The 18436-nt window shown below is 56.0% G+C and overlaps 1 protein-coding gene across 1 annotated transcript in view; it reads left to right on the top strand.

Annotated features, from left to right (window-relative positions):
- The first annotated feature begins 5163 nt into the window (after positions 1-5163).
- SLC6A3 (solute carrier family 6 member 3) overlaps positions 5164-18436 on the top strand; it is a 35128-nt gene continuing 21855 nt past the window's right edge. Inside the window, exons 1-3 of the mRNA XM_063087175.1 lie at positions 5164-5449; positions 6873-7004; positions 13295-13526. Coding sequence (XP_062943245.1) covers positions 5164-5449; positions 6873-7004; positions 13295-13526 — 650 coding nt within the window. The remainder of the gene's footprint in view (positions 5450-6872; positions 7005-13294; positions 13527-18436) is intronic.

Below are 18436 nucleotides of genomic sequence, written 5' to 3'. Positions count from 1 at the left end.
CCACATGGTCCTGGAGTGTCCAGCGGGGCACAGACACCACAGCTGCCTTCAGTGCAGAGAGGGAGCCGAGAACTTGGGGTTCTTCTGGGCTGCTTGCCGCCCTGCATCTGAGGAGAGGTGGCTCCCTCGGCAGGTGCGTGGACCTCAGCCCCCCGTGCTCTGTGTCTTGGGCAGTGCACCAGGTCCTCCTTGGTCCCTCAGGCATGGCCACCAAGGCTCCCTTTGTCCCTTGAAGGTCTCAGGACATCTGAAGCCAGCTCTCCTATACACTCTCTGTCCCCTCCAAGTCTCTGCATGTCCAGGTTAAACGCCCCGAGTTGCTGCGGCTCCATGTCAAATGGCGTGGTTTTAAGGCACCACCACGTGCTAGGCTGCCTCCCTGGAAGAAGCTTGTAAAGGTTCCTCTTTGTTACGGGTTGAACTGTGTCCCCCAAAATTCATCTGTTAGAGTTCTAACCCCCAGAACCTCAGATGTGACCTTATTTGAAGACAGGGCCTCTACGGAAGTAATCAAGTTAAATGAGGTCCTTTGGTGGGTCCTAATCCAATATACTGGTGTCCTCAGAAAAAGGGGAAATTTGGACACAGACACACACAGGGAGAACGCCGTGTGAAGGTGAAGGCTGAGGTCGTGGTGATGCTTCTACAAGCCGAGAAACACCAAGGACTGCCCGCAGCCACCACAAGCTGGAGAGAGGCCTGGGACATGCTCTGCCTCAGCCTCAGAAGGAACCAACCTTGCTGACACCTTGATCTTGAACTTCTGGCCTCCAGAATGTGAGCAAATAAATGTCTGTTAAGCTGCTCAGTCTGGCAGCCTTAGCAAACTTATATGCTCCTAACATTTGTCCCGGGACCAAGCACATCACCAACATGGTGAGACACACGAGCTCTCAGGTGCTTTCCTAATAAAGCCTGAGGACAGAGTTTAAGTCTCTTTGCAGCCACAGCATCCTGTGAATCTCATGGTGACCTCGGTCATGGGACACACCTCCACGTTGTTTTGTGTGAATGTGTGTGTGTTTTCATTTGAGCTGCTGTAAAGTTAGGGTCTGTCATCCCATCTCACTTGTCCAGCCTAACCCTGCAGATCATTTCCTGAAGCTCAGAATTGCACATTGACCCACCAAGCCTCAGCCTCTCAGAATTCTGCAGCCACAACCCTGGTGCCAGTGCACGGTCCTTGGACCCACTGAGATGTGGGGGGACCTCCCACGCTGCCTTCCAGGTCGGGGGTGAAGCAAGCTGCCCAGACAGGAAGCAGGCAGTGAGTGGCACCCGAGGTTGGGGGTGGCTGTCGTCACACTGGAGGCAGCAGTTGGCGACAGGGGGGTTCCCCAGGGGCTCTGTAGCTGCTACTGGTCCACAGCAGATGGGGAGAGATCACTCTGCAGGTTGGCAGGGAGCGGACGCTGCTCTGTGGCCCTACCTGCCTCCACCCCGTGCCCTGAGCCAACAGCAGCCACAGCGTCAACAACCAGCGCCGTAACACAGCGGCTTGGCATTCAGAGCAAAGCTCCCAGCGCGCGAAGGTCGGCAGCTCCTAACCACACTGGTGCTACCTGCGCAGTTCCAGAGAGTGTTCCTGTCGTGGCAGGATGGAGAGGTGGGATCTGGGTAGCTCTGCTTTCTCTCTGTCCTACGGGGCCAGGCTGCAGCCCCAGCACTCGTGGTGATTTTGCTCTGAGAACACCCAAAGCTCCTTTATCCTAACTCCTGCAGTTAGAAGTCAGGGGAGTGGCAGGGCGCAGGGCTTGTGGATGCAGAAATGTTTCTTTTTGACGCAGGGGCGGTTACCCGAGTGTGATCACCACGAGGTATTTCGCTGAGCTGCACACTGGTGACTGGTGCTTCTGTCTGTGTGTTACGTGTCCCTGCCACCCTGCTGGGCTTGGCTCACAGACTTGCTGTCCTGCAGGGCAGTTCCCTCCCAAATGCTTTTTGTTTGTGTGTGTGTTTCATAACTGTCCCAACATCAGCTCCGCTCTCTGTCCTTTACTTAAATGGCCTCCCTTGGGTATTTGCAAATCCTTTCCTTGAGTGGCTGTTTTCTTGACCCCATCTTGGGCTCTCTCTTTTCTATTGAAGCGTGTGTTGCTGGGCTTATGCCAGGAGAGAGATGCCTTCTGCAACAGCCGTGGGCACATCATAGATTTGAGGTGGCATGTCACCGTCTCCTGAGTGTAATGGACTGAACTGTGTCCCCCCAAAATTCATGTGGTGGTACTGGGAGGTGGGCCTTTGGGAGGTGATGAAGTCAGGGGAGCCCCACCCTCAGGGACGGGATCGGGGCCCTCACAGAGGGGCCCGAGAGCTCCCGCATCGGTGACCTGACCCTGAATCTGCCCGTGCCTGGATCTTGGACTTCCAGCCTCTGGAACTGTGAGAAATACACGTCTGCTGTTTGCGCCAGTCCGTCTATGGTTACTTTGTTACGGTAACCCGAGCAGACAGCTCGTCCCTCTTGATTCTAATTCAGCCTGGAAGAGCGGCGCCTGAGAGCTCTGCCCGCGCACCGCCCGTGGTTAGTGGCCGTGGGGAGCGCGGCCGCCGCAGGGGCGGGGGGATGGGGACGCGAGGAGCCAGGGACGCGGTGAGCAGGGTCGGGCGGGCTGCGGTGGCGGGGAGGGCCGCGTGGCTTGAGCGGGCGACCCAGCCCAGGGCAGCACTCGGGAAACGGAAGGACGCAGGGGAGCCAAGCCCGGGTGGGGGTGCGGCGCGGTGCGCACAGCCGGGGCAAGGCCACTCACCGCCGGCCTTGCTGGGTGACCTCGGGGCTCCACTCCTCCTCCGACGCAAAATCTTGCTGGGGTCACCTCCTCGAGGAAGACCCTGTCCGGTCGGTCCTGTCGCAGGAGATCGCTCTCCGATGCGCGTGGCATTCGAGCCCCTCCGTCCCGGTCCACGCGCGTGCGGTGCAGGCACAGGGCGGCCAGGCTCGGCTCCGCGCCCCGACGCCGCCGCCGCAGCCCGGGGGGACCTGCGTCTCCGCAGCCGCGGCCGCCCGAGGCGGGAGGAAGAGGGGCCCGGGCGGGGTCCGGAGCACGCAGGTCGGAGCCGGGCGGGGCCGGGCCGGGGTGGCCGCGGCGGGGCTTCCCGCGCGCCCGCTGCTCGGCTCCCTCCCTGGGGGTCCCCGCCCCTGCTGGGCCCCTGAGAGCCCCCGAAGATGGCGAAGGTCGGCGGGTTCGCGGGGCAGCCCCGGGGGGCGAGGCGAGGTCGGGACGGGGACCCGCACTGTGCCCTCCTAGAAGCCGCCCGCGTAGGTCCCCGACGCCTAGGACCCAGTGTCCCCGCTCCGCTGCGTCCGGGGCTCGGGGCGGCCGCCTCCGGGGGCGGCGTGCGGGGCGCGGCCCCTGCTCGTTCCCCGCCCAGCCGGGGCGGAGCCACCGCGGGCCGGCGCCCCCGACGGCGGGCGGGGCGGGGCGGCCGCGGCGACAGGATAAGAGCCCGGAGGCCGCGGCCGCCCAGCGCGGCGCAGCCGGAGCGGGAGCCGCTGAGCACCGAGACCGCGCGCAGAGCCGAGGCCCGGGCGGCGGGTAAGGCCGGGGCGCCGCCCGCACGCGCGCCCGCAGGTCCCCGCTCCGCAGGCCCCGCAGGCAGCGCGGTCTCGGAAGGGCGCCCAGAGTCGGGGGTGCGGAGCGCGGTCCGACGGCGCCGACGCCGAGGGGCGTGTGCACGAGGGGGGCGCGGGGCTCCCGGCTTCCAGGCTACTTGTGGGAAGGACAGAGCAAATGACAGTCCCCAGCCAGCTCCGTTCACTGCTCCGGGCGCGGGAGGAACGACGCTTCCCGAGAGGCCACGTTTTGCTGTCTGTACCCAGCCCTGGCTCCGAGGGGCCCTGTGCCCACACGCTGGGCGGGGGTGCCTGGGCGGGGGTCCCTGATGCGCCCGCGGCGGCCCTTGTCGGAGCAGGAAGGCCGGGTTTGCCTCTCCTCCCCTCGGCCCTGTCCCCGCGGAGCAGGCAGGCCTGTCCCCCGGCTCCCCCGGCACCCACCGTTCCTTACAGTCGCAGGAACGTGCGGTCTGGGTTTGTCACTGGGGCGAGGATGCCACACAGCAGTGTCGCGTGAATAACTTAGTCTGAGGTTTGTGGGCGGCTGGTGGATGCCGGGACCTGGCCTGAGTTTTTGGTCAAACTTGGATGCAGAGAAAAGTTAACCCGCTGGAGCTGCCGTCTGCTGTCCTTGTGCACGTGTGTGCATGAGTTTGCGTGTGTTTGTGCGCGCGAGTGTGCGCGTGTGCGTGTGAGCGCGTGTGTGCATGTGTTTGCGTGTATGTGCATGTGTGCACATGAGTGTGCATGTGTTTGCCTGTGTGCGCGAGTGTGCATGTGTTTGCGTGTATGCGCGAGTGTGCACGCACCATTTTAACGGTGCTGAGGGATGAAGATGCAGGAGAAATCGGTCTTGGCCGTGGCCGTGTGTAGATGCTGCTCTCTCCACCCCCTTGCCCAGGGCTCCGTGAAACTTGAAAACGTTTTACCTGGTGAAGCTGCTAGTGTAGGAGCTGGTCACGTCCCCGGCCCCTTGTCCCTCGGGTGAAGTCCTGCCACAGTCCTCCCTCCAGCTCTCTCAGGCGGGGCCATGAAACCCCTAGCCACAGGCAGCGGTGGACTGTGCAGCATTCTTTGAAGAAACTGGTGTATTGGTTATTTTTAAACTTTCAGTTACTGTAGCTGATTTGAGTTATATAAATTTTGCTCTTTGTTTTATCACCAAGTATAAAGAATACACTTGTACTGCTATAAACACTTACCATTGAATACTATTTGAAGACATGGGGGTAGAGGTAAGGCCTGTGCACTGTCAGTGGAAAGCAAGATTAGAGATCAGAGGATGGCTGCACTTTGACAGGCATGAGGAGGGGCGGGGCAGAGGCAGTGCCAGAGCGTCCATCTCAAGGTCACCAGGGCTTGTCTCCCAACAGCCCCCAATGAGGACTGGCGGCTCCCAGCTCTTCTCACGGTGGCTGCATCATCGCGGGTGCGTGGAGTGTGTTTGCTCCTTCCCAAAGGGAGACTATCAAAGCCTCAGATCTCTGCTGTTGACACAGGCGCACCCGTAGCCCAGCTGCTAACTCACTGCATTCCTGTGTGTGTATTTTCCATGTTGGCTGAAGACTGAGAGGGAGGAAGTGCAGAATTCCTAGAGTCCAAGTCTGTCCATGAGTAAAAGCAGATGCCCAGTGGGACCGATGCCTTCCTCGGTGGCCCCAGCTAAGGAGCCCAACGCCATGGGCCCGAAGGAAGTGGAGCTCATCCTGGTGAAGGAGCAGAACGGGGTCCAGCTCACCAACTCTACCCTCGTCAACCCAGCACAGACGCCCACAGAGACACAAGAGCGGGAGACCTGGAGCAAGAAAATTGACTTTCTCCTCTCGGTCATCGGCTTTGCAGTGGACCTGGCCAACGTCTGGCGATTCCCCTACCTGTGCTACAAAAACGGCGGTGGTAAGTCCCCTCTCAGCCCGCTGGGCTCGCTCCTGCTGGGCGGGGGCTGCAGGGGCAGCTGGGGCGGTGCCTTCAAGAGATGCCCCCACACTGGCAAGGTGGCACTGCTCTCTCAGAGGGCATGCCGTGGGTACAGATCTTCCCAGATGGATGTCACAGAGCCTTAGGGTAGAGCTCCAAGCAGTCTGGCTCCATACCTGCCTCTCGCAGTGAGGAAAGCGAGGCCAGGGGGAAGAATGGGCAGGAAGCAGGTGGGGACACCAGGGCTCTGCTTGCTGTTCCCAAAGGTCATCTTCACTTTGGGAAGAAAATTCTGAAAGGCCTGAAGAACGGTCTTTTTGACCAACTTAAGCAGTATGTACAAAGTAGTGGAGCCCTTGAACTTGAAGTAGCAGAACATATCCGTGAAAATGCGCCCGTCTCCACCACCCCCAGCCCCCACTTCCCGAACTCAGCCAGTCACAGAAACACGGCTGTTTCCACACGTGGGTCAGAAAGCCAGGATCGGGGTGGCGTCGCCTGGAACGCGCAGGTGCAGAAGCCGGGTAAACGGCTGCTCACTCCCCTCCAACCTCCCTTCCTGGCCCCTCTGGTTGGCCCCCTATGCAGACACATGAGGGGATTCAGAAGAATTCCGTGGGGGAGGCCTCACAGCAGGCCCATGAGTGAGTTGGCATGATGACGCCCACCTTGAAGACCCGAAGACTGAGGCCTAAGCAGGTCCAGCAAGTTGTGCAAACACAGAGCTGAGGCATCTCCCTGCCTCCTACCCATCCCCAGAAGAGAGCCATGCAAAGCTCCCCTTCACTCGAGGTCAGATTAGGGGAGAGCAAGGAAAATCTAGGAGCCAGGGCCATGGCCCTGACTTTGTGCTGGGGTGGGGGAAGAGTGCAGGTGTAAGAGGAGCAGGCACCGCCCTGGAGGGACACCGGCCCTTGGGCAGCACCTGTCAGCAGGGAGCTTCAGCCCCTAAACAGAGGCAGGCTCAGAATGCTGTGAAGCCTGGAATGGGGTGACGGAACCCACTTGGGGTCGGGGGAAGAGCTGGGATCCCAGACCCCAGAGGATTGACAAGTCAAGAGGTAAATAGGATCAGGAAGGCAGCACCAGAGCAAAGAGGAGGAGTGGGCGGGCCTCACTGCTCTGCTCAGGGGCTGGACTTCACAACCTGGAGTGGGGGGCGACTAGGAGTTTCGGGAGGGACGTGTCAGAGCTCTGACAACAGTGGGGGACGGGCATGGAAGTGGACTTCCCCTTGGAGGGTGGCCCTGCAGGGAGCCTCCTGCCTGAAACAGACGGGAGACTGGTTGGAAAGGGCCGTGCCCAAGACGCAGTGGTCAGCTGGGACAGCGGAGCCTGAGCTCTGAGGCTGAAGGGCGGCCCTTCTACAGCCCCCACGCCTGACGAGCTGTCTGTCCCACAGGTGCCTTCCTGGTCCCCTACCTGCTCTTCATGGTCATTGCCGGGATGCCGCTTTTCTACATGGAGCTAGCCCTCGGGCAGTTCAACAGGGAAGGGGCTGCCGGCGTCTGGAAGATCTGCCCCATCCTGAAAGGTAATGCTTGGGAGAGCTCCTCTGCCTGGCGTAGACCACGGCAGTGGCTCTGGAGCTTCCAGAGCAAGACGGCCACATAGGTGCATGGGGCCCTGCTTTGCTGAGACACGGGCACGTGCACACGCCGTTTCAAGTTAGGTCCTACTTCAAAGATCTGAAGTGACCATGATTCAAGAGTGAGGCTGTCCTGCGACTCTCAGTGGTTGCGTTTTGTCACAGCTTTAGAGCGGTGGATAAAACGTCCATCTGTCTGCTGCTCTGCTGTCTGTCTATGAGCCATCCATCCACCTATCAGTCACCTACATATCCATCATCTATATCTGTCTGTCTGTCACTTACATCATTATCTGTCTGTCTGTACTAGTTTGCTAGGGCTGCTGTGACAGTACCACAGACTGGGTGACTTCAACAACAGAAATTTATTGTCTCATGGTTCTGGAGGCTGGACGTCCAAAGTCAAGACGCTGGCAGGCTTGGTCCCTTCAGAAGGCTGTGGCGACTCTGCTGCGGGCCTGTCTCGCTGCGTCGCAGGCCGTCTTCTCCCTGCCCTCTTGTGCTGCCTTTCCTCCATGCGAGCCTCTGTACGCAGATCCCCTTTATAAGGACACCAGTGACACGGGATTAGACCCCATCCTAATAACCTCATGTTAACTCGATCACCTCTGTGAAGACCCTAACTCCAAATAAGGTCCCACTCTGAGTTACTGTGTGTTAGGACTTCAACGGATGACTGGGGGGTGGGGAGGGACACAATTCCACCCATAACTCTATTACCTGTTACCTATCAGTTGTGTATCCACCGTCTGCCACCCGTCTCTTCATGCGCGTGTCCAGCCATCCACCCATCATGTCAATCATCTGTCCATCACCTGGGTATCCACCCATCCAGCTGTCTGTCTCCCATCAATCTGTCTAGCTAGTTATTTGCTGAGCTTCAAGGCTGCTGGTACAGTGCCTCGGCCCCGTGAAGCTGACGCCAGGCCGAGCCCAGGGGCCTGCCCAGGCTCGGTGAGGGCGTGAGCTGCGTTGTCTCACACTGGACATGCAGACACCAAGGACTGAGGGCTTCGTAATTTGCCCGTCACCTCATCAGGAGCAGAGCAGATCTAATCCCGGACCTGATAGACTCCCCAGTCCAGCCTCTGTCATGCTTGTTCCCTGAGTCAATGCCGCCTCTCAGGAGCTGGTGGTCCGGGGGGATTCAGGGCGTTTCCCCACAGAGACACATGGGAGGTGGCCACTCGGACAAGCAGTGCTCATTAAGAAAATGTCCATTAAAAGATCAGCCTTTGATTTTCTCAGAAGCTCTTGTGAAGCTGGTGTGTTTGGGAGAGGGCAGAAGCCTCAGGACACACTGCGGATGGGTCAGTGGTTGATGGTCAGAGACTGGCCACTGACCTGCTCTCAGTGGTAGAGACGACATCAGCAGCCACTGAGCTTGGCTCCAGGAGGAGACTGTCGCCCTCGCAGAAACGCTGAGACCTCCCAGGCATCAGGGTGTTATCTGTTCTTAATGGCCTGTTTGGTGAACCCTACGACTTTAGCAACTTTTTACTGGGCTAAATGATCCACTGGCCCACCCTAAAATGGCACGACATAGACAGAGACCTCCTTCCCTGCCCCACGTGCATCTCCAGGCTGACAGTCGCTCTGGGCACATGTGCTGGTGCCAGGCGTCCCCCCGGGTGGGACCTGACATGGAACTCAGAGCTTCAAAGAATGGCCTGAAATGCATCTCTATCCCCATCATCAGAGGTCAACCAAGGACACCGGGAAGCTCTTTAGAGATGGATGCATGTGTCAGATCGGACAGTTCATTGCCAATTGATCAGCACAACAGAGATTCGGTCAAGGTTAGTGAACCCCAGCTAACAACAGTTCAAGACACATGAATCACCCATGTCCTCCCAGGCCTGCCCAGCAGCGCCAACATGTCTTGGGAGCAGACGTCACTGCTGAGTCTGAGCCGTGAGCTTGGAGATCTTAAGCTGTGGTCCCATTTACACGGCCTGTGAGTGTGTGGGGCTGGAAGGTGCTGGAGACCACACCTGGGTGCAGAGAGGAGGCCTGGCGGAATGAGGACCTCGTGCTGTGACAGAGACTGCAGCCATGGCGAATTTTCCTCGCTGGATTTCAAGAATCCCCCACTTCAGTCTGAAGTATGTCATAAGCTTCTGACACAACACAACCCTGTGCCCCATTTCCTGCGTGGGAGCCCACGGTTGAATCAGATTGAATCTGCCTCTTCACATGCAGCGACTGGGCAAGGGACAGCTCTTGGGTGGAGTGACCCCCAGGGCCTGCGGGCCAGTAAGTGGAAGAATGTTCTCAGCGAGGCCACCGACGCGAATTTCTATATTGCAGTTTATCAGAGCCAGTAAGCGATTTCCAAGAAGTTCGGGTGCTGCTTACCGCTCACAGACGTGGGTCCTAAAGAACACGGGACGTGAGCAGGCGTGAGTTTCGACACCCAAGAGACTGGCACATGGGCGTGGGCACTTCCGTGCACCCGCACTGCCAGCCTGGAGGAGTCGCTCCAATATCTAACCCTGCGTCACAGCCCCTGCCTTCACGCGTGCACCCCGAGCCGCTTGTGTCCAGTTCTAAGAACGAGTCCACGGGAGGCTGTGCTGGGCCCGGCCCAGGCCTCGCAGGCGGCGTCTTGGCCAGAGCTGCCTCGCTCCCATCTCAGAACCGGTGACCGTGAGAAATCGCAGAAGGCAAACCACTCAACTTTGGTGTCTTTGTGTGACCACTGAGAGATCATTGAGTAATGCGCAAAAACTGGACTTTTAAAAAAAGAAAAAAAGAAGAGATACCTTGAATAGTTTAATACCAAGAAAGCTGCAGTTCTTAACAGATAATTTCCTACGTGGGTTGTATGTTGTCCATAGGGTGCCAGTGTGGTAGGAGACTGTGACAGGTGGGGCAAAACCGTGTCCTCCTGGTTACCCTCGTACATGTGCCTTCTCTTTCCTTCTTTGTCTAAAGAGACAAAAAACTTAGTTACTAAAATTGTATGTATTTTCACATCCCATCAAATAGGAGCACCGCGTGGGGAATGAAGGCTTCAGTTCGAATGCTCAGAATTAAAATTCCAGAGCTTAAGTTCCATCCAGTTTCTCAGTGGGCAACTGGCACGTCTGCGCCCCTGTAAAAGGTTTCTCTGGGGAAACAGGGAGCCTGTTTCTCCCCTCCTGTCCCCTCCCGTAGACCCGGGAGCCACTCCCTGCTAACCAGGAGCTGAGATCCACCTTCAAAAGCCAGACAGTGAAGTTCATGGTGAGGGCCGGCCGCACGGTGGGACCACGACTCCTCTCGGTTTCCCTGCAGTCTCTCCAGAGCCCCTCAGGGTGGGCCTCGCGCTGGAGAGGCGTCGGGGGCCTTCAGCACATGATCCTGGAGAGGAGGATGCTCAAAACTCGGCCCCTCTGCCTGCCCCACCGCCCTGCCGGCCTCCTGTCCCCCTCCGTCCTGCCGTCGTTTCTCTCTCTGTCTGTCTGTCTCTCTCTCTCTCACACACACACACAGCAAGCAGATACTGCAGACACTCAGACTGACAAGGGAGGGGTTGTCTCCTGTCCTTCAAAAGGACCTGCCCAGTGATTCCTGCGAGGAGTGAAGGGGCTGCTCCACCAGGGAGCGTTTTCTGAAGCTGGAATTCCTGGCATTATGCTGGTTTGTGGCACTGTCCCCTGAAGCCAGCCTTGGGGATGCTGCGGGGTGTGCTGGCTGTTGTGGGTGGTGGAGAAGGCGACGGTGTCTCTCGGGGGCGGGCACGCACTGTAGCAAGATGCTTGTTTTTAGGTTGTTTGTGTAACTGCCGAAGACAAACCCACTTTCCGTGTGCTGTGGAGACGCCACCGCACTGCTGCCCTGAGCAATATGGCAGCAAGGCTTTAAGGTGGCTTAAACTGAAACAAAACAAAAGACGTGCAAAGTCAATATAAAGAAATATTAAGAAAAATAGCAACTTAAGAAAACTGACCTTAAGAGCTATGATAGAAATTCACATTTATCCCTGAGCTTTTCGGGAGTCAGACAAAAGAGAAACATGATGTTTCATTAATATTTTCATTGGAACCTCTAGAAAGGAATACGCCTGCCACCTCCTTAGGGGAGACAGTGTCCCGTGGCACCAGCTGACGATGGAAACATGTCAGGTGGAGCTTTATTTAAAGCATGTGGTGACGTGAGGAACAGTAGTCACAAGAGCATTCTTGTAGCAAGCAGAAAAGCAGGTTTCCGGGGACGGGGTCTTGAGTGATGCGAAGGAGGGACGTGGTGACATTGGTTGGCTTGGTGAGGGGTTTCACTTCAGCTGCCGGGCTGGCAGCTTTCCAAGGCTCTGTCTTCCAGAAGGGCAGAGCTCAGAGTGACCAGACAGATGGCTGACACTCACGACCACCTTCCCAGGGAACCTCTTCCTCACCCAGGTGTGCGGGTCCCTGGGCGGTGGCGCGGGGGAGGGCGCTCTCAGGTGAGCGGGGCTGGCCTCCTGTGCTGCGTTGCTGATCGGGGCATTGGCTCTGGGAGCTCATCAGCCAGTCGTGGCCTTGTCACTCTGTTGCAAAGGCCGAAAAAGCCAGCCTGCCCAGAAGGAGGGCCCTCCACACAGTGGTGGCTCTGAAGGACAGGAGAAGAGTCAGCCCTTCCTCCAGATGCTGGATTTGTAAAATCTCCAGAGTTTGATCAAAGACTCCTTTGAGTTCCCAAAGTTTCCAGCTGAGGACTTGGTGTACAAAGTTTTAACCTTGAAAAAATTGCAAATTGGGCATCTACGGTCTATTGGCAGGAAAAACCTTCCATGATGTGCTTGGGAACAACACAGCTTCCCAACGGCATGGCCGCCTGGGCGGGTTCCCTGTGAATCACAACGAAGCCTCTCTCCTAAGGAACTCAGTGCACAGAGTTGCAATGCAGGTCATTGAACATCGATGAGTTGTGCATGGGAGAAACCCTCCCCCAGGAAAGGGCTTGGTTTTGTCATCCCTGCTGCTGAGCACATTTCTAAGAGGAATTACAGACACCCCAATCCTCAGTCTGCTTAAGACAGATAAATTATAGCACCTTCTTTTTGCTGTCAGGGTAGGAAGAGACCTTTAATGGGGTGTCCCAAGAATGAAAACAGCTTCTCCTAGGAGAAAAGACCATACGAAGCGACCCGATCACTCCCTGTAAAAGTCACCTTGAAGGCATGCCCCCCTCACCCCAACACCAGCCACGAGCAGACAGGACAGGCATGGCGCCTAACCAGGCTTAACGAACGAAGTTAAAGTCACAGCCTAGACTAGTTGTACCAGCAAAGCTGAGAGGGAAGGTTGGAATGAAGAGACTTCTTTCCGCATGGAGCTCAGTAAAGTGAACCACAGTGGCCAGAGCGTGACGGTGCTTGTCTAGCGTCCAGTAAGGAGAAGCTCCTTGAGCAGTGGGCGGAGGCTTCTAACCACCAGACCCATCTGCCCCCACTCGGGAAGACAGAGGAGCAAAGACGGCTTACTACTGTGTCTGCTCCGGTGCACCAGCAGCCACCAAATGACTGATCCCAAATTCCAGGTTTTGTGGTACTGGAAAGGGCACTCCAAAAGGCCCTGTGTGGCTCTGGGTGGCCCTGATCAGCCTGGGTGATCGTGGACGGTCTTGGGAGCCCTTGATGGTTCTGAATGAGCCTTCATGGCTATGGAGGAACCCATTTGCCCTTTAGTGACTATTGGTGGCCCCGGACGGCTCTGGGAGACAATGAGCATTCCTGAGTGACCCTGGGTGGCCATGGGTGGCTGTGGATAATCTGATGGTTTTGTATGGGCCTGGTAGTCCTAGATAACCCTGGGCTGGGTTGCCCTGGGTGACCCTAAATGATATCGAATAACCCTGACTGATCCTGAGCAGCTGTGATGGCTGCAGTTGGCCCTGGATGGCCCTTACCCTGCATGGCTATGGGTGACCTCGGTATACCTGGGTGGCTCTGGCTAACCCCCGGTGACTGTGATATCCAAGATGGTCCCTGATACCCTTCAGTGTCCCTGGATGGCCTTGTTGGCCCTGGCTGTCCCTTGGAAACACTCTGAGTGTCCCTGGGTGAACGTGGGTGGTTTTCGAAGGTGGCAGCCCCTTCTCTGTGGCCACAGCATAAAAGCTGGCACAGGCCTCTCACGAGCCTCTCCCGTGTGCTTCAAGGTGCCGCCTGGCACGAAGGTGTCGTGAGCCACCGGCTCCAGGGACGTGGCTGCTGCGGGAGGCGGGAGGCGGGAGGGCGTGCTGCTGACGCGGTCTGTGCCGGTGTCCGCCAGGTGTGGGCTTCACCGTCATCCTCATCTCGCTCTACGTGGGCTTCTTCTACAACGTCATCATCGCCTGGGCCCTGCACTACCTCTTCTCTTCCTTTGCCGCCGAGCTCCCGTGGACGCGCTGCAACAACACCTGGAACAGCCCCAGCTGCTCCGACGCCCACTCCGGCAACTCCAGTGGCGGCCTGGGCCTCAGCGACACCTTTGGGACCACGCCGGCTGCCGAGTACTTTGAGTAAGTGGGAAGCCAGCTCATCTGGTCGGCCTCGGGGCCTGGAGGACAGTGGGGCCGAGCACTCGATGGCAGCCCTGAGGTCAGCCACCCCCACCCTATGGCCACCTGGGGGTGAGGGAGGACCCGTTCCTTTCCCCTGCCCAGGCCTGTCCCCAGATTCTGTCCCTTCAGCGCTCTTGTGGGGCGTGTTCCTGAATCCCACGTTGGTGGTCTCCTCAGTGGGGATGGAAAATGGAACAGGCCCCTCCCGGCTCCGTCCTGCTCCCAGCGTCGGTTTTGGGTGGGAGGAGACTGTGGGGACGCTGCAGCCACTTCATCTGGGGAAGGCGAGCTCTGGAGTCCGGGGCTCCTGGCACCTCCAGCGCAAGCTCAGCTCCGCATTCTGGTTGTGCATCCTCCCCACCTGCTCCGCGTATGGCCCGGGCCCGAGCCCTCTCCCCCACGCCCTCTGCTCTCTCCAGAAAAGATGCCTGTGTGGGCGTCACTGCCAGGAACCTCCAGCCTCACTAGGCAGACCCTGGTGCCAGTCGGGTTGTGTTGGTGCACAGTGGTGTCAGGTCTCCCACATCCCTGCTGATTTTCTATGCACCTGCTCTATCAGCTACTGAGAAAGGGTATTGAAGTCTCGACCGTGGTTGTGGGTTTGGCCATTTCTCAAGAACAGCCCTATCAGTTCTTGCTCCGTGCATACGTTTTGAAGCTCTGTTGCGAAGTGCATTCATGTTTATGAATATCGAGTCTTTGAATTGACCCCTTTACCATTATGAAATGTCACTCCTGGTTGTTCCTCCTTCTGAAGTCTACTTTGATATTAATATGGCTTTCTTACAATTAGTGTTTGCATGATATATCTTTTCCTCCTTTTGTTTTTAACCAATATGTGTCATAATATTTAAGGTGGGTTTCTTGTAGAGAACATAGAGTTGGTTCTTGCTTTTTTATCCAGTGTGACAATCTTTGTCTTTTAATTAGTGTTTTCATTTAATAATTTTCAGTATGGTTGGGTTTAAGTCTTTCATTCTTACTATTTTTTTTTCTATTTTTCTCATCTCTTCTTTGTTCCTTTTTTCTCTTTTTATTACTTCTTTTGAATGAGTTAATTTTTAGGCTTTCATTTTATCTACACTATTGGCTAATGAGCTATAGCTCTGTCTTAATTTTTTAAGAGGATGTTACAGGGTTTACAATATGCACCTTTAGCTTATCACAATCCACTTCAGCTGGGATTAACCTCTTCGTACATAACTTCAGGACGTGCAGCATGCACTTCTGTTTCCTCATGTCCTTTGAGCCATTGTCACCGTAGATTTTGTCTCCACAATGTGATATCAACTCAACAATACATCGCCGTTATTTTTGCTTTAAACAGTGAATTCTATTTTCAATAAATTTAAAACAGAAGAGAAATGTTTTATATCCACGTACATATTCACCTCTCTGGTGCTCTCCTGTTCTTTAGGCAGTTGCGAGTTTCCATTTGACGTCATTTTCCTTCCATCTGAAGAATTGCCTTTAACATCTCCTGAAGTGTAGACTTACTGGCAATGAATTCTCTCAGCTTTGGTTCACCAAAAAATAGTTCACCTTCTCTGTGGGGGGAATTTTTTCTGTTGTGGTGAACTGCATGTGACATAAAATCTACCATGGTAGCCGTTTCTGAGTGCACAGTCCTGTGGCATGACGCACGTTCACGCTGCTGTGTCATCACCTCCGTCTGAACTTTCCCTTCCTCCCACACTGAAGCCCTGTCCCCTTCCAGCACTGACTCCCCATACCTCCTCCCCCAGCCCCTACTTTCTGTCTCTGTGAATTTGACTACTATAGACAGACAGCGTAAGTGAAATTATACAGTCTTTGACCTCATTTCACTTTGCGTATGTCTTCAAGGTTCATCCATTGTCAGAATTTTATTCCTTTTTAAGGCCAAATAATACTGCACTGAATGGATGTGCCACTCTGGCTCACCCATTTGTGGGCCGATGGCACGTGGGCTGCTGTCACCTTTGACTACTGCGAACAATGCTGCTGGGAGCACCGGTGTGAGAAGCATCTGTCCACGTGCCTGCTCTCTCTGCTTTTGAGTGTATTCCCAGAGGTGGACCGCTGCCCTGTGCGACAATTCTGTGTGCTTGTCTGAGGAGCCGCTGCTCTGTTTCCTGCAGTGGCTGCACCGTTTTACTTCCCTCCAGCGGTGCGCAGGGTTCCAAGTCTCCACACCCTTGACAACACTTGTTTTCTGCTTGTTTGTTTGGATTGTCGTCATCCTAATGGGTACGAAGGGGCATCTCACTGTGGTTTTGGCTTACACTTCCCTGATGACTAGTGAGTGAGCATCTTTGCCCGTGCTCAGGGCCGTCTGTATGCCTTCTGTACAGAAACATCTCTTCAATGTCCTTTGCCCATTTTTAAATTGGGTTGTTTGTTTTTATATTGTTTCTGAGTTTTAGGAGTTCTGTATATGTTCTGGATATTATTCTCTTATCAGATAGACATGTGATTTGCAAATATTTCCTCTCGTTCTGTGGTTTGCCTTTTTACTCTGTTGATAGTATTCTTTGATGCATGAAAGTTTTTAATTTTGACGAAGTCCGACCTATCTACTGTTTCTTTTGTGTCATGCCTAAGAATCCTGTGCTGCATCCAAGGTCATGAAGATTTACCCCTATATTATCTTCTAAGAGTTTTATAGTTTTCGTTCTTACATTTAGCTCTTTTATCCATTTTGTGTTGATTTCTGTACATTGCCACATATACATATATATGGTAATGCACAAAAATTAACACAAAAGAGTAACTATTGACTGACTTCTCTCCTGGCTATAGACCACGTTTTCTTGCTTCTTGTCATGTCTTGTAATTTTTTATTAGATGCTGGACTTGGTGGGTTTTACATTAGTGAGTATTTAAATCTCGTCCTGACGTGAAATGTGTCGGGTTGGTATTGGTGGAAGTGACGTTCCTGTGCTGCGTCGCATCCTTTTTAAGCTTGTTTTCGAGCTTTGTCAACGAGGCTCTGGGGCAGCCTTTACTTCAGGAGCAGTTTGACCCCGCTGCAGTGGGGCCCTTCTGGGGTCTCTGGTGAACTCCCGTGTGACCAGCAGGTGCTCTCCTCTGGCTGATGGGCAATGACCCCGCCCTGTGTTGAGCTCTGAGAACTGCTCAACTCCCAGCCCTGTCACTGTCCTGCCCGGTCCTGCAGAGTTCCACTCTGTGACTGAGTCTAGGTGCCCAGCAATGACCCAATGGCTTGTGTGCAGACTTATGCAGATCTTTCCAGCACAGCCCCTCCTTTCCAGGACTCTGCCCTGCCCTGCCCCTTCCAGCACCTCAGACCCCTGAACTGATCACTGTTTTCTGACCTCAGCAAGACCCTGAGCTGTGCTGAGGGTGCTGGGAGCTGCCTCCAAGCAGAAAGCCAGTGTAGCTGGGCACTCTGGTCACTTCCTCCTCTCGTGGACCACAGCCTGTGTTGCCTGAGGCCTGGCATCTGGAGACACTGGTGTGGTGGGCTTTGTCCAGCTTTCCGGGCACCCGGGATGCCACTCCATCATGGCCAGAGGTGGAAGTCCCCATGCCCCCTTCATGGCAGCAAGCTCCCCACGGACAGAGCAAGGGGTCTGCAGCTGGACTGCGTAGGTCCAAATCCCTCTCTGCTCCTTCTGACTTTGGGTTTGGGTAGGTGCCTACCCTCCCAGTGCCGTGACTCTCTCACCTGTGAAATGGGGTCAGGGGCTGCTGCGAGGACTCGGAGGGATGGTGCCTGTGACCGCTTCGCATGTCAAGCTCCTCTCAAATGCTCCAGCATCCTCCAGACGGAAGAATCATGGCCAGGAACTCACCTGAAAAAGGAGTCCCACGGGGAGCTGGAAGTGCTCCACCTTTCCCAAGCCTGGGACACCCAGGGCCATCGCTGTTCTGGTCCTCCAGAAATGTCTGCACGTCAGCCCCAAACCACCTTACCCAGACGTCCTTGCGCTGCCCCGCCAGCCCCCACACTCTGCTCTGGGAGGCTTCCTCCCTCTCTGGGCCACACAGCTTCCTGTCGTCACTGGTGTAGCTGGTCCCTGCCTGTGGCTGGCCCATGGGGACCCTGTGCTAGGGTTGACAGTACTCAGGAGTGTCCTTTTCTCTAAACTGTGGGATTTCAAATAACCTCAGAGAAAGGTGACTTTTAATCTGGGGAAGGAATCATAACAGTGCAGGCAAGGTGCTAATTCCAAAAGCGACTTAGAACGTGGGGTGGTGGAGGCTGCTGGAGCCAGTCGACACCAGCATGCATTTGGCTCAGTTTGCTTCTTTCTCCAGGCAAATGGACAAAAGGTTGTCGCCATCAGGTCCAGCTGTGTAATCCACGCACGTGCACATGTGTGTGTGCGGTGCCGAGGCAATGGATGGCATGTAGGTGGCCGGCTGCGCAGTGCACACCTGGGCTGCACACAGCTGCTGTGTGGTCTCAGGCTGGGCACGTGTGGCCCCAAGGAGACCTGCCTCTCATTGTGGGAAGAAGCCCGAGTTGGGAGACCTGGCAGGGAGGGAAGAGCGGGGCAGTGGGCAGCAGACCTGGGGCCAGGGGAGAGGAGGGGGAGACCTTGGGCATTCCCTGCTGCCCCAGGGAGGGCAGACGGGTGCTTTCAGCTGAGCAGGTGCCTGGGCTGTGACCTCACCTGCTCAGGTGACTTTTCCCACACGCCGAGGAGCTCCATCCCCAGACCTTGCATGGTGCAGGGCAGACAACCTCCTGGGTGAGCGACTTCTGCTCCAAAAGACAGAGGATGACAGTGACTGTGCTACGGTACAGCGGTCTGTCCACCAGCCAACGCAGCCTGGGCACCTGCGGCTGTGGTACAAGCGCTGGGCTGGCCCTCTCATCCTGTCCTGGTTTCCCTGCTGCTGCCAGTGGCTGGCACCTC

The sequence above is a fragment of the Cynocephalus volans genome, chromosome 2 (genome assembly GCF_027409185.1).
Source record: "Cynocephalus volans isolate mCynVol1 chromosome 2, mCynVol1.pri, whole genome shotgun sequence".
In the NCBI taxonomy this organism is placed as follows: Eukaryota; Metazoa; Chordata; class Mammalia; order Dermoptera; family Cynocephalidae; genus Cynocephalus; species Cynocephalus volans.
Note: the sequence above shows the minus strand (reverse complement) of the source record. Positions and strands in the feature narration are given on the sequence as shown.